General features: G+C 39.2%; 1 protein-coding gene across 7 annotated transcripts in view; it reads right to left on the reverse strand.

Annotated features, from left to right (window-relative positions):
* ppip5k1a (diphosphoinositol pentakisphosphate kinase 1a) overlaps positions 1 to 6948 on the reverse strand; it is a 35876-nt gene extending 28928 nt beyond the window's left edge. For all 7 annotated transcript variants that reach the window (XM_042406144.1, XM_042406126.1, XM_042406106.1 and 4 more), the window contains exons 1-2: positions 6846 to 6948; positions 12 to 557 (exon numbers count right to left, since the gene is read on the reverse strand). In XM_042406144.1, coding sequence (XP_042262078.1) covers positions 12 to 155 — 144 coding nt within the window. In that variant the 5' untranslated portion in view covers positions 156 to 557; positions 6846 to 6948. The remainder of the gene's footprint in view (positions 1 to 11; positions 558 to 6845) is intronic.
* Positions 6949 to 16382: the final 9434 nt, after the last annotated feature.

A 16382-nucleotide genomic window follows, 5' to 3' on the forward strand; every position in this document is an offset into this window, starting at 1 on the left:
AAGTCTCCCACCGAGTCTGTGTCTTCGTCGTCCTCATACAGCTCCATGTCTGTCCTCATGCTATCCTCCAGGACCTCGCTCTCATCGTCCTCGCAGCCCACGAAGAATCTGGGAGCGCCACGCCGGCTCTCGCCCGGGCTGTTGGGCTCTGACATCACAGTCCCCCGCGGCAGCCCTCAGCGTCCCACCGCGCCATCGTACACCAACACACCGCCGGAGCGGGCCGCCGATGGAAGGGCACGAGGCCTGGGGAGAGGGACGGGTCCACTCTGCCTGGGCTGGACAGCAGAGCTTGAAGACGAAGGTGTGGATGAAGGCAGAGGAGCAGAACAACACTGAACGAGCGGGACTCAAACGTAAAAGGTTATGTGAGAAACGACGGTGTTGGTCAGTCCTCTGTAACGACGTCTTTGCTGAAGTTTCTCATTCTTCATTTAGTAAATTCCCATCTCATATGTCTGGCTTTGGTTTCTCCAGAGTCTTCAGCAACCTGGAGGCTACAGCTCCAATTATCTGGTGACAGTCCTTTCCTCCATTTGTATATAAGACTGACAGTCCTGCAAGAGAAACAAAACATCGGATATTATTTTTGCAATTGTTTCATATGCAATGTGCTTCATAGTGTTGAGTATTATTCATCTGGGTGCCAACTAATCACAGTTACAGTCTCTTCAGTCACTCCGCTCAATGATATATTATAAAACATAAACCCCTCATGGATGTTTGTTTTCACGTGGAAAGAAAATAATGTGCTCACATGTTTGTGCATTTTACCAAACTGGTCATCAAATATATCTAACATTAGCATCTAATGTTAACGTAAAAGTCACACATAAGCAGGAAAATTTTCTGTGAATTGAAACACCTTATACGATATTTTACGTAAACTAGAAAACTGCTTCTATTTTGGATAATGTTCGTCAACTGCAACAAAGGTCCAGAAATACGCTGAATTACTGTCAACTCAACAAATGTTACTCTATGGTTTTCTTGTGATTTTAATAAAATGTTACATTTCCTGTATATACTGTTCAGTTTGTTCTGTTAGTGTGAGTTGTGTGTAAAATATTAAGCAACAAATAATTAAATAAAAAATGTGTATGTATTCTTATTCCACTCAATAATTTCTCAAAAAGGAAATTAGTCAATTAATTGATCGACACAAAATTAATTGGCAGCAATTTTTATAATCAAATAATTTTTTTAAAGAAAAAATGCTAAAAAAAATTAGCTGGTTGCAGCTTCTTGAATGTGAGGTTTTAAAGCGTTTCTGTGTCATACACCATTATAAACAGAATTAAATATAAAATTAATAAAATCCTTTCAGTGCTTATCCTTGTTAAAAAGCATGCAATGTTTTTGTTTTTTCCAGTACAGTCCCATTATGCCAGGTTATATAGGTAATTTTGGCCTCTGCACAGTAAAACACAGTGTCTGGCACCGCAAATCATGGCTGATATACTGTCACTTTCAAAAAGAAATGGTTGAGTGCTTGAGCAATAATTACCTCCAGTGCTTACTCTACTGTTGAACATTTAGCCCTGACGCTGCAGTCTGGTGCTGCAAAACAGCAGGAGCACAAGCTCTGATCTGCATTTCCATCACCACTAAACATAAGGCAGTCATGGAGACTCTCTGGCACGCTATAAGACACCCATGTGAACAACAAACCACTTCACCATCAGGCACAGTCACTCTAGCCCTTGTGTCTCACTAGGGACATTTTTGGCTTTTTAAATTGCAAATTTTTGATTATTTTGGCTGTGTTAAACCTGCAGTGCGGAACTTTTACATATAAATGAACACTAAACAGGTTCACACAGTGCTGATTAAGTCTATCACCGCCAGGTAAATCTCTCTGTATTTCACAGTATACAGAGTTTTTAAATCTGATGTCAGTGGCGACATTCCCGCGCTGGCCAGATTAATGCATACTGCGCATGCTCTATGGACAAAGCATCCTGCACACCAGAGACATCTGCCAGCCGGGTGGCTAATTTCCGGTTAGCCCTCTGCTAACTTGAACGGGGCTTAAATAATTCAATCGTGCGGCTCTTCTAGACTTTCCAAATATTATCGGACCAAATGGACCAAATTCTGATGTAGAAAGGAGTCATTTCACTCAAAACAGTTTATCTAGTGTTTTACAGCTGCTACAGTATGCAGCATAAATTTCAACAAGGGTGTGGATTCAACCTCCATTCATATAATAAATCTATAATAAACTGTGTAGCCAAAATAAAGACACTCAGATCTTTATGGACATAAATGAACCCATTTAAACTGTAATTTTTGATCCCACGGCCATTACAGCATAAAATCATGCATTCTATTATATAAGGCTTTCAATCTAGAGCCCCAACTTCAAAATTGTAGTTTTTACTATTTTCCACCAGACTGAGCCATTTTCTCATGTTTGTCCTTTGGGGCAAATACATGTTATTTTCCTGGTTTCCATTAAGGGAAGCGCTGCTGTATTATGGAGCACATGTAGCAAATGTATGCAACTAAAATGATGCGTGTGTGTTGATATGGATGTTGGAGAGTGGTGTGTGCAGCTGGAGGAAGAGAAATTATATGGTACTGAAGGTCTCTCTCCCTCAAAAACTGGAATTTAAAGGGTTAAAATTCTGAAACTGAATGAATATTTTGTAATGATAATCAGAACTGAAGTTGGTTAAATAATTTAACTCAATGAAAGCGGAAAATAATATTAATATATAGTATTATTATGTCAGTGTTGTTGCTAATCATTGACATATCCCAGACTGTGAAAAAATAAAAATAAAAAAATTCCCCCAAGCATTTAGAATATACAAAATTATTAATTTTTTGTGTTGTTTCCATAAAAAACAGTGGCATTATGTAAGCTGGCATTTAAAGGGTTAAAATTCTGAAAATGAACAAATATTTTGTAGTGATGATCAGGACTGAAGTTGGTTAAAAGATTTAACTCCGTGAAAGTGGAAAATATTAATATATAATATTTTACGGCAGTTTTTTTGACAGACATTTGCGTGTGGTACAAGGTCAAAACTGACTGTTTGTAGTTGAAAACAGTGTTATTAGCAATAAGCAGCCTAGAAGGGGTCCACATGAGACAATAAACAAAACACAGAACTGTCCAAAGCCTTGGGGATCTCAAACTGAGGGAACACAAATAAAGCTGCAAAAAAGGACAAGTTCTCTCCAAAGAATTTGGTTGTTTATTTAAAAGGTCCTGTGACCTAAAAAAAAGCTCTTTAATCTTCCTAAGATCCACAGATAACAGTAACCCATGTAGGCAACATTTTTAATCTTTATTAGTCAATTAATCAATCTAGAGAAAATTAATCTGCAAAGTCTTTTTTTGGGGGGGGAAAGAGGGCTAAACATTCACTGGCTCCAGCTTCTAAAATTAGAGCATTCGATGTTTTCTTTGTTTTCTATGATAGTAAATTAGTTTTTTGGACTCTTGACCAGAAAAAACAAGCAATGTGAATGTCAACTTACACTTCAGGAAATTGTGATGGGCACTTTTCACCATTTCTGGACATTTTACAGATGGTTAGTCAAGAAAATAATCCACAGATTAGTTGATAATAAAATTGTTTAAAACATTTAGCAAATAGCAGATCAAGGAAAGCTTTGTGTGACTGCAGGAAAAGCCTACTGCTGTCTTCCACCAATTAAATGTTCTTGAGAAAATCTAATTTAAAAAGGGGGAAAGAAATGGAGTAGATGTATTTTTGAGGAAATTATCTTTCCATTTAAACATAATTATTACTAAAGTATAATGCTTTTATGTTGGTTGATTGGTTGGTCAAGGGTGATGATTCATTCATCTTTTGTTACTAGTCTACTAAACAGATTCACACATACAGTAGAATACATGCATATACATTTAGAGCAGTGCAAATACGCAAACAGGGATTCATTCTGGTCAAGTGTGTGGCTGGAAAGTTTTACTACTTTATAAATGTTTTACTCCTGCCTGGTACACAAGTAGAGAAATTCATTCTTACTCCCATTTTGGCACTCAGTTAATTTAAAATAAACTCCTTCCGTGCCTAAGTGGATTAGTGTTTCAGAGCTTGAGCATAACAGTTAATCTCTTCTATTACACCTGCTTACTCAGGCTACCACAGCTACCACTAAGGACACTGAGGTCATGTGTGTTTTATGTTTTATGGGACTTTAGGGGTTCAGGTGACCCGGGGTAAAGTTTACATTCTACAATTTCATGCTACAAATGAGAGCTTTGGGATGAAACTCCTGTATCTGCATAGAAAAACAGTCTTGTTTTAACCTTGATAAAAATGCATTTTCAACAGAATCCTGTTGGTTTTCAGAGGGTTTTAATAAAGCTAGAAACTTGGAAATTTTCTCAACCCAATGGACTGTAACAACATGGTGGGTTTTTAAAGGCTGATTTGACAAAGTATTGGTAAAGTGTTCGTAGTAAAGCCTGATCACAAACTCAAATTTGCAAGTGAAAGTTTACTGAAGGTCAATGATATGACAGAGCCAAGGCTGCATTTGCACCATTCAACTCTAGTCCAGCTTCTTATTAATCTTGCCCTTTGACCTCCTAACTTCATATCATACATGTCTGAGGTTCTGGATCTCTTTCCATTCCTAAACTTGCCCTATTCCTCATTTTCCGTGTTTCTTGTCACACAAACCTTCACCTCTACCTCACCTTGAACCGGATGACTCAGGACTTCTTGCTTGGGCAGGCTCAACTGCCTCCTGCAGAGCTTGAGTCTGCCAGGATCTGTTCCAACCTTTAATCTAGTGAGCAGTGGAGCCTGAGTCTGCACCAGAACTTGTTTCATTAAAACTATTTTGTCCCTGCCTCGTTTACTTGACGTTTATTGACAGGAGAAAGTTTTAAATATCTTTTACCTGACAGTTAGGACCGAATGAACTTGCAGACTGAACAGGGTGTGTGGGGGTTTAATTTATTACCAGATCTAGATTTCTAAAAGCCACGTGCCTGTGGTTATGTGCATAGCCTCCTTTCTACTTTCTAAAGTCAGATACCAATCATTTCTAGCCTAAGGGTCTTCACATTTGACTATTTTTAGACCCATAAAGGATCGAGCATTTCCCCACCGGAACTCTACTCTGTATGGACTAATAGAGAGTCCAAACTGTGCTTCCTAATAACCTTTTGCACACTGCAAGAAGTTAAGTTCTGGTGGGGAAATGCTGATCCTTTATTTATTCTTATGGGAACTCTGGGAGAAATGAATCCCTTCAAATAGAAAATAAAATAAATAATTTTTTTTTACATTATCAATTAATTTGCAGATTAGTTTCATGTTTAAATCGATTTCTTGTTTTGCCAAAACAGTCCAAAAGGCAAAGACATTCAGTTTGCTGTCACACAATACAAAGATGAGCAAGAAATCCACACAACTGAGAAGCTGGAACTTTTTGTTTGGAAAAGACTTTTTGGATTTTATGAATACTTCATGTTTAATTTTCTGACAATCTAATCATTTAATCGTGTAATTGTTTCAGCTGTTTTTGAATCTAAATCAATAGCTAAACTGTGTCCCTTCAAGATGTTAAGCAGGACAGAGAACGGGTTTTTTGTTGGGTTTTTTTTTTTTAATAAGGAGGCTTGGACTAATGACCTCAGTAAATCTAAAATCCTGGCTTTGGACCTGGCAACCAAGGCAGCATTTCAGTGCAGTCAGTATGTGCATTTCCTATCACAGCGACTGTTAATAAAAATAGTTTATGTACTGCAGAAAAAGCACTAATGTTATAGCTCCTGTCTCCCTTTGTAAAGGCCCTGCCAGGTTTAACTGTATGTATTCTTAAGACACAAGGCCGGATGTTAAAGGGTAGGGTCACAGATTTTTAAGTATGTCTTAAACGTGTGTTTGTGGTAATTTGATAAAACACAACTTTAATTAGGAAAATGCAATGTGCAAGCACAGTGAAGACAGAATAATAAGGGTGTTATAGATGGATTTTTATTTTGTTTATCTATTTTAATGGATTTATCACATGTGCATTAGTCTCAAATTGCTTTCGACACTTGTTCTGTCTTGTCTTGTCTTGACAGTCATCTGTAAAGCACTGTGAACTGCACTGACCTGTAGGAGAGGTGGCATACAGACGCAATTTGATTGATTGATTGATTCTAAAACAGGAACCTTCCACAAGAGTATGCAATATGCAGCACCCACTTGTTATTGGACTCTTGTGGTGCAAAATCCCATACAAATCTACAAGAAATAAAAATTACTTTTTACTTCATTTGAGCACCTGTTGTTTAAAGAAAGGCTTGAAAAATTGTGAACCCATCCTGAACCAAAAAATAATCTTGCAGCAACTAGCGTTAGCAGGAAGGTTAAGTAACTAAACCACCTGGGACTGATGGATGTTGCGACCGTTAGTTAATAACTAACGTTACGTTACTGCATCAAGTCCATTAAAGCTGTGTGCAAATGTACGTTATTGTAAAGAGATGTTAGCAATACCAAGGCGCTGGTACATTGGATAATAACACTACTAAAGGGTAGCATTAGCATGTAAAACGAACCTCGTTCTCGACAGCCCATACATACATACAGTAGGCTTACTTCTACAAAACGTCATTTGGCGACGAAATTAAGGTGAGCTCCCGTTAAATTTAGCAGCACATTCAGCTAATGTTAGCATTCAGCTTAGCTTAGCACCCCCGGCTGGTTCGGCAATGTAACGTAAACAAGTCTTCCAGAGCCATTTTGTCTGCATTTTGAAGCAAATATTAAACGTCTGTGCGTTTATTTATGTTAACGCCTTTAAGACTGAGAGCATGTCGATGATATTTCCGTCACCAGCGAGTAACAAATTAATGAACTCACAGTGTGGCAGGAGGGTTTGTGTCGCTGCCATCAGTCCGCTTCCTTTTACTCTTGACAGTGAAACTAACCTTATGTTTTTCAGTTTGACGCACGGATGATCAACGCATAAACCGACCAATGGGAAAGGAGAATGACTTCGAGGAGGCGTGACGCAAAAAACACACGAGCCAATAAGCAACGACCACAGTCTGTTGCCGAGCATAGAGAGGAGAAGAGCGCCAGCGGCCTCTAGTGTTAGAGAGGCGTCTATCCGTCTAAATATCCTAAATTACCTTTTAATTCATTTTAAAAGAGCAACTTTAGCCCAAAAGAATTAACATTTCACTATTTGTAGTCTTCCTACCTCGAATTATAAGTTCCGTTTATGCAACTTTGTAGGTCTATTCCACTACGTTTCAGAGGGAAATATTGTTTTTATCATTTTAAAAACAATACGTATTATTATTTATTGTCCTCTACTCCAATACATTTATTTGACATATTTACTAGTTACTTTGAAGAATAAGACTGAGATTTTCAATGCAGGACTTTACGTTGTAATGGAGTAATGTGGAGTAATGGGTCTGAATACTTGTGTCCCACCATTGGACAGCTATGGAAATAATTCATGTTACTTCCGGTGTTTGTTTCCGGTGTAATGCTTAAATTTTTTGACTACATATGTTTGTGTCTAATGCTATTTATAGCTGACTATAGCCTACAATAGTTTTATTATTAATATTATTATTTTGTACTTTTTTATACATTCATGGCCAGTTGGTGCATCTGTGGGAGTTTACTTCCAATAGTATCACTGACCAATCTTCATTGAACTCTTTATTGACTTGTGTTTTGTGAAATGTGTGTTTTGTACCTCAGGGCCACTGTAATCTTTATATTTTTCTTTTTTTTAAATGACAGAATATGCACAAACCAATATACTACATGTGTTTCTGCTACTAGTTCCACTATAATTTACTATCACTAAATTACTAGTCCCACTACTGCCATTACACTTCAATGATTGTACTGTATTACATGAATCCAACAACAGGAAATGTTCTGAAGGCTTCTCTGACTCAAACTCAGCATTTTTAAAGGTGACCCTGCCCTCTTTCAATATAGAGTCAGCAGAGCGAACCGCCTGCCTGCTGCAGCTGCTGCCAACATTGACGCAAGTGTGTCTCTGAGCTTCCCTGTGCAGACCGGAGCCTGTTTGACCAACGCACCACCCAGTCGATTACATACCTGTGTGCAGGCCAGCTGGGGCTGCTGCTGCTGCTGCTGCTGCTGCTGCTGTGAACTTCTCTGAGTCACAGTGGGCCGCTATACTACTTATGAAAAGAGCATTTTATAAACAGCAGGCATGCAAACAAGGCTCTTCTCAAATCAAACTGAACATGGAGAAGAGAGGGTGTACCCACTTGCACAAATATTGTCTGTATGCAACATAAAAATATGTTTGTCCTCCTGGCGTAAGATTCTTTTTTTTTCATAATCAGCTACAATTAACACTAAAACTCACATATGGTGTTTGTGCTGCGTCACCCACTGTATATAGTTGGAACAGAGTATCTTTAGGTAGCGGTCAAGAGGCAGCTTTTCTCAGATTTTCACTCAGATTTACCTAAATGATCCTTGCCTTCACTGCCTCCGGCTCCTCTCACAAAGACCCTCTGTAAAGCAGACCCTCTGCTGCTCAGTGCCCTCATATGGCTTCTATTTGCCAAATTCAGGGGTGTTTCACTCCCGGCGACTTACAGCAACAGGTCAGACCAGGACAAGGAGTCTCATTATGAATGCAGTTTCAGTCTCTGTACCTCTGGGCTGCTGATGCTGCTGCTGCTGCTGGTTGCCTCGGTCTCTGGGCCCCTGGAGGAACCCTATCAGCTTATCCCACCTTTAACTGGCTGTTCATACCGCCGGGTTGTTCCTTAAACTGCACAACAGGTGGATGCAGAGGGAAGCCATGTGGGTGATGCAACCCTTAGATTAAGGTGTGGCATGTGGAAATTTCCACCAAAGGTTAAGTAAGCACTTCATCATTCTTTATAACATGTGTGCTTGAGTAGACCAGCCCAGAGGTGGTTTTGAAATGAAAGGATACAGCTGATGATGTTCTATATTTCTCTTTTTAATGAATCCAAAACCTGATATATCTTATTCCTCCGTGTCATAGAGCTTCATTGTTGTTTGTGGTGTCTTGAAAAGGCTGACTACCATAATACATTGGAGCAGTTAGGGGGTTAAGTGCCTTGCTCAAGGGCTCTGCTCCGCTCTTTCACTTCCTTACCCAGATCTCTCCTGCCAGTCCAGGGATTGAACCAACAACCTTCTGATCAGGAAGCTGCTTCTCAATTTGAACATATCAGACGTTCATATTAAATGTTAATGTTTGATTAAAGAGTTTAAATGGTCAACAGTAACCTGCTTGTGTTACAATAAGAACATTTATCTTTATCTATATTGTTATCATCACTGTGAAATGCTTTTGAACAATGAACACATTATAAATGGACTTTTGTCACAACAGGATACACCTCTCTTCTCATCTGAGTCACTTTTTATATAGTTTTGCAATCATGTGAAAACAGAAAGAGACTGAAATGTCAGTGACAATACCTGTGAGGCTGGATGTACTGAAACACTAAATAAACAATCAGAGACAGAAATACAGGCAACAGAAACCTGTTTATACAATCACAAATCTTACATCTTCTCAATTTCATGCGGGAATAAAACTGCACATCATTCATCCTGCACCCTGACTCTGAATACTGTATCAATATTAAACACATATTTCTTTATTTCAGTCTTTGAGTTACCAAAAACTAAAATAAAATAACAATAACCTGTAAGAATTAATAATAAGTCAGCCATAATAATAATAAATCTACAAACTCTTTTCTCCTCTTTAAGTGTCCCTCTAATTACAGTCACTTAAGAAACCCTATCAAGGAGCTACAGTGGCTTTAAGTTGTTTTAACACATTTGAACATGTCCTGTTTGACCCGGCTCAGTACTTATGGTGTCAGAAAGCCATATAAAACACGTACAAGACGTCTTTCAGAAAAGTGAAGGCACGTGTCACAACACCCGTGCAGTTATGCGAGTAACGCAGCGGTTAATGACTCAGGGTGTTGAGTAAACGCAGGCTGGTTGCGGTCTGGCTCCCGGTTATCAGCTGTGTTTTCCAGCTCTGCTCAGTGAGAAGAGAGTCTGTTCTGTACTCAGCCAGAAGGAAACAGTGTTCTGTCAGAAACACTCCGAACAAGTCCACAGATTAAGTATTCATTCTCATTTTCGCAGAGAAAAGTAGACACGCACGAACACGCGCAGATGTGCGTTCAAGTTCATCGCGGTTGGGAAAAACTGTAACTGTAATTTCAGGGACTTTCATGTTTTCACTGATTGATGACGTGACATGGAGCCAGTGACCACCGGGATAATAAAAACACTTAGAAAACCCGCTGGAAAAAACTGAAAATGCTTGGTCATGAAGTTAGAAACAAGACGGTTTTTCATTTTTGCAAACATTCGATGGAACCAACAGCAAAGACTGTAAACTCTTACTTAATTGCACAAAAAGGAATGTTCAATATTTATAATGGACACGCATGTGAAAAATAGACTATGTCAACTCATCATGGGCATTTTTCCCATTTTTCCTCTCCAGTCGTGTTTTAAGACATATAAAAGTACACTGGAGACTTCAAGTTTCCATATCACACTTGTGTACGTTGCATATTGGACAACAATTGGCTCCAAACTAGTTGTAAATTCACAAATCATGGCTGTAGGTGTACGTCTTGAACTCAGATTTAAGGTGAGCAAAGAGAAACTTTTACCCTTCAGCAAACTGCACAGACATCATTCTGCAGCAAAGCTCAAACATCCAACTGTATGAACGAAGAAAAAGCTTATGTTGTACTTAGGAGCAGTACAACAAACTGTATACACTATATTTACTTATTATTACCAAGCAGCAACCTCTGGGGCTGTAACATGAAGCCAATGCAGAAGTGCTAAAAACCGCAGTTCCTTGAATGGCCACTTGAGGCTCCAAAAGCGAGTCAATCCCCATAGACTTCCATGTTAAAATGCCCAACTTTACAGCAGAAATAAACATGTTTACAGCCTGGTACAAACAACGGTTCTGGTCTCTAAAGCTAATTTCCTCTTTCATGACAACTGTACAGGGGTGAATTTTTTTATAACTCACCCGTTTAAATTTTATTAAGCCGTAAAGTTATGCATAATGAAGGACATGGCTGCTTTGAGTGACAGGTCCGCCAGCCGCTAGGTGGCTTGTTTCAGCCATTCGGCCCGCCTCTCTGCCCATTTTTGATTGTCTGGGAGTTAGGCAGAGTCACGTACTGCGAAGATGGCGACGGCCGGAGCGGTTCACTTTGCACTTCAAAAACCGCTCCTCAGAAACCAACGGGTGACGTCACGGTAACAACGTCCATATTTTTATACAGTCTATGATTATTACCTAACAAAGTTGATAATGGTGAACGTGTTAACAAAGCGGTAAGAGTAAATCAAAATATTAAAGGTGTGGGCTGTAAAACCAAAACAATAAGTTAATAGACACTAAAATGCTCCATAAAGTTCAGGGAAACTGCAGTTTGGGTGATAAGTCTCTGTGGTTTCATCACTACAAGCGAAACCTTTCACACTACATGTAGTCATTTGATCAGTAAAAATATCACTTAGAGCAGCTTTAAGATAAATGTGCAGCAGTTTAAAATAGATTCTTTGTGTCAGGATGGTGCAAGCAGAGAGCTCAATGGAGATTTTTATCAGATTTTACTTAGTTGATGAGACATTTCACTCTAAACTAAAACTGTCATTTAAAAAGTAATTGATTACAATTAATCTTCTGGAGACTTTGAATATCTGCAACTCATTAATTCATTCAGTAGCCATCAAGAAATTTCACTCTGAGCCAAGCAACCAACATTTCCATCCATAAAGCCGCGCTAGTGTGGCTAAAGATTTTTGCTTTTCTCGGACACTTAACAAATTGCTGAAATAATATTTTACAGTCTGTAATTTCAAACTTCTCTGTCTCTTGATGTGACCATGCACCTTGTGTTTTTCACTGAACAGCCTCACACTGATGGAACATTTTTATTTCTTGATTACAGCTTAAAGTTTGCATTCCTGTGGACTAAAATCAACTTGAATATTTATTTTTTCTCTTAAACCCAATTCTTTCAAATCCAAAGACGCCTCAAATCCTACAAAATTTCCTCCCAACGCAAACACCACGAAACAAGTTTGACCTGTTGTAATATTTAGACTCCGACAACAGACATGGTGTAGTTACTGTGAGTCTCCTGTGCAGCAGGAATCAGCTGCTTGTTTCTGATCTCTAGTACACGGTGAAGCTGCAGACTCAGTTCTGCTCTGTAGGTACAGAGAGAGAGAGAGCTGCACACAGCAGCCATTCATACGTACAAGGCATGAAAAAATAAACACACTCTGCTTTCAACAAATGTTCTCCTGAGAGGTTCCTAACAAAATCCTTTCAGCAGTAGAGAGCAGACTTCTTGACTGCAGGGAAGCTTCTCGGGTCTGAAAAAGTTCAAATGGAAGTTTGCTACAAGTCCATCAGATTGGAAACCCCTGCTGGTCCATCAGGCAGAACAATGAACAATGACAAACAACTGAGCCTATGTGTCCTGGTGAAACCACCCCAACAGATTCAGGAGAGTGAGTTTCTTTGCAGTTCTTTGTTTTAGTTGCAATTACATTCAATACACTGACAGAAGTGCGGTGATTAAAGGGGGCATGCTTTTTGTGATTTTCTGTCATTTATATACTTTTATGATGTCAGATGTTAAACATGGATGCAGTTCCAAAACTTGAGGTGAACCTACGTAAAAATGCTCCCTGAAAGACAAAGCCAGGGCTTCAACATGCTCTAAACGCTTCGTTTGCAAAGTTACCTCTACTTCCTCCTCATGATGACATCAGATTGTTCACGTTTACCCACAAACATCCGTTTGTAATATTTGTTGCTAAGATTGTTCCACGAGTAGTCGGATTTGGGCTCGAACATGTACGGATGTATTTGAGAAGCTTATATTTTTCTTAAAGAATGAGAAAAAAAGTGAAATCCAACTATGTTTGTCTGTGTAGCCTTTGGAGTGCAGTTTGACGAAGCTGACCAATCAGAACAGAATGGACACTTAAAGAGACAGGAGCTAAAACGGCCTGTTTCAGACAGAGGCTGAACTGAGGGGCTGCATATAGTGTCAGTAAAAGATAAATAAGGAGTTTTTTGAACTGTTAATCATGCAAAGATATTCCACTTGAGCCCTAGAATTAAAAAAATATAGACCTGGAAATGTGCAGAATATGTCCCCTTTAAGTGCAAATCTTCATCCTGTGATGACCTTCTGGAAAACCAGATGTTCTTCATGTTTAAAATGTCTACACTGTTCTAACCACAAGTCTCTTGAAAACAGGTTAGTTTACATTCTCACAGATATAAATGAGCTTCCACTTAATGTCCCCTGAGACTCAGATATGGATAAATAATATGATGCTTCTATGCAAGCTGTACAGCAGACTATTGATTATGGAAGGTCTAAGACAATGAACCCTATTGGGCACACTCCCCCGGTTACTGCAAAAGCACCTTGCCATTCTATATGTCTTTATTTATAATTGATGCAATCTGTACATTTACTAAGAAACAATAGTCTGGGAGGCCATATTGATTTTGAAGTAGGTGGAAGGAAATTTGCCCAACTGTTCGGATAATGAACTTTTCCAAAGTTCAAACTGCAGAATACAAGTTTATTTCTGTGACTGAGGAAAGAAAACACAGTCACACACAAAATGCTGAAGGCCTTGGAAATATACAGTATATTCAATTGTGCTTAATGTCAACAGACAAACAGGTGCTGAGGAAAAAGAGATATATATAAAAGTCAGGCTGAGGTGGAGAAATAAAGAAATATATAGAGAAATATAGAGTGAAACAGACAGAACAGAGTTTACAGCCATGCTAGCATCAGCATGCTAACATGGTGATGTCCCTAATTTAGTCTAATTAGCACTAAACACAGAATGTCATTTGTTTTGTAGGTTTTTGCTCATAAACATCACATTTTATTTGTTCTGCCTGGCTGTGCTCGCTTTCTTTCTCTCTGCTGTCCTCAAGTCTCAAAAGAAATGTTGATATCACAGATTAGCTGATTAAAAATAAATGTCATACAGTACCGGTTAAAAGTCTGGACTCACCTTTCCATGAATGAGAAAGTGTATCCAAACTTAGTATTTGACAAATTAAAATTTTGACCTGATGATGACAGAAAAGTTATTGGTATTTCTTTGAGGGGGGCATGAATGTCTGTGGCCCTCATGGTGGCACTAGAGGAAAAGTCATTAAATCATTGAAGAACCATGAAGGTCTTTATAAAATGTTGTGCCAATAGATAGATGGATATAGTCTTTATTGTCACGAGGGAGATTTATTTTCACAGCCTGTGCATATTCCACACAGAAACATACAGATATCCACACAACAATAAACCAATATACACAATACATAAACATATAACATTCATGCCCCATATACCAACACATGTACACAGATACACACACACACAGATGAGTCTGGATCCATACAAGGCTGCGATGGAAGAAAACGAGCTCTAAGGGAGGCAGCTGGAGGCAGTATGTGTAATCCTGATGAGTTTATTTCTGTTAGAGATAGTTGACAAGGTAAAGAAACACAGGGAACAGTACAACAGGATGGGTTGAATTATGCTTTTGTACAGCAACGGCAAGAGGTACGCTCTAAGTTTGGGTACGATATGGAGTCTTTGCACAGATTGTAGATATTTCACTGGATAAGTGAAAGCTTTGACCTGCTGGTGGAGCTAGATGAAAAGTCAAAGGCTCAGTAAAGTCAGTAGGATTCATCCCAGTTGTTAAGATATTTCAGTCTGGACCAACCGACAGAACAAACCGCCACACACACAGAGAGAGAGAGAGAGAGAGAGGCAGCAGTATTCGTTTGTGTACTCTCTGTCTTACAGCTCTCAGACAGCAGTCCTATTGAGAAAGCGGCCTTTATTGTGAAAGGAGCTTATGAATAAAGCTAAACCCCCGAGGATTTAACCGAAACTCTGTCATCGATACATCACCGTGGGTCACTTCGGTTCCACCTGCTAGAACCAGACAGACACCGCTCCAACGGGCACGAATGACGCCCAGTTTACCGTTATTCTTATGTCATCGCAAAAAAAAAAAAAACAGCTTTGCTTTTTTGACAGGTTGCCGAGGTGGGGCTTGAGTGAAAATTTCTTCAGTTAGTCTAACAATTTAGTCATTTCACCCGACCCTGCCTCCAGTATAAATAGCCCCCGTCTGCAGACACACCTTGTCCTAAAAATCTCTGGACAAATATTCTAAAAGTGGAAAAATCTAAACATACTAGAAGAAAACGGGACAACTGGTGACACAATCACACCATACAGGAACAGAGTCCCCCCCCCCCCCCACCCACCCCCCACCCACTCGTCCTCCTCCTCTTTGAAGTTCGGTCCAGGCGGTTCAATTTCTGTACTCTATTTAGATTTAAATCCAGCGAGGCCGACGCAGAGAGTTCAAGTTCTCAGATCTAACATTCTCTCCATTCCTGCGTCTCTTCAGCCTCTCATCGCAGCGTTCATATGGAGATGAAGCGAGAGGAGAGTTCACAGAGGAGTCAGGGAGCAGTAAAATAATCTCATTTTAATAATAAAAAAAAAAGTACAAAAGATTGAAGAGGAATTTGTTGTAGCATCATAGAATAAAAACTTTGAGTGCTGCTGGTGGAACAGCACTTAAAACTCGACCTAGACTCCCTTTATAAGTTAAGTGGGGTTCATTTGTATCCGTGGCAACAACATTATTAGGTGTGTGAACTGTTGCCGTCTCCTGCCCAATAAGCGCTCACTGGTACCTGTTTGAAAGAGCGGCTTTGTCTCCAGTTTTTTTCTTTTCTTTTTTGAGGAGTGAAAGCAAGCAGGCGGAGAGAAAGTTAAAGGGGGCGAGGTGTGATACTCTCAAATGTTTTAGGAGCAGCTTAATGAGCCCAGAGATGACAGCGAAAGAGCAGGGAATCATATGAAATCTGTCTTAGTCTGGTCCAAGAATTCATTAATTACCTAATTGGATTCAATTATTTTATCATAAATTTAATCTTTTGATGAATTCAGTCACTTTTTTGTAGTTTGGGTTCCCTTAAGAGGTGATGATGGATAAAAAAAACACTATGCAGAGCAGTTAAGTCATTAGAGTCAATGCATAAGAATATTTTACTTGGGGGGCCACTGATTTGAATTGAAAAGCCTTAAAATACAAGAGACAACACTAGCTGACTCCCTGACTGTATAAGGATCATTACCTCATTTCTAACAAGCTGCAGTGGGACGAGCACACACCTTCCACCTCCTCAACCCCCCTCCCTCTCTCACCACCTTCAGATAAATCAAGTATGCCAGATATCCCCAGATACATTTCCTTCAAAATAAAAGCATAACTTAAATTGGG

The sequence above is a fragment of the Thunnus maccoyii genome, chromosome 1 (genome assembly GCF_910596095.1).
Source record: "Thunnus maccoyii chromosome 1, fThuMac1.1, whole genome shotgun sequence".
Classification (NCBI taxonomy): domain Eukaryota; kingdom Metazoa; phylum Chordata; class Actinopteri; order Scombriformes; family Scombridae; genus Thunnus; species Thunnus maccoyii.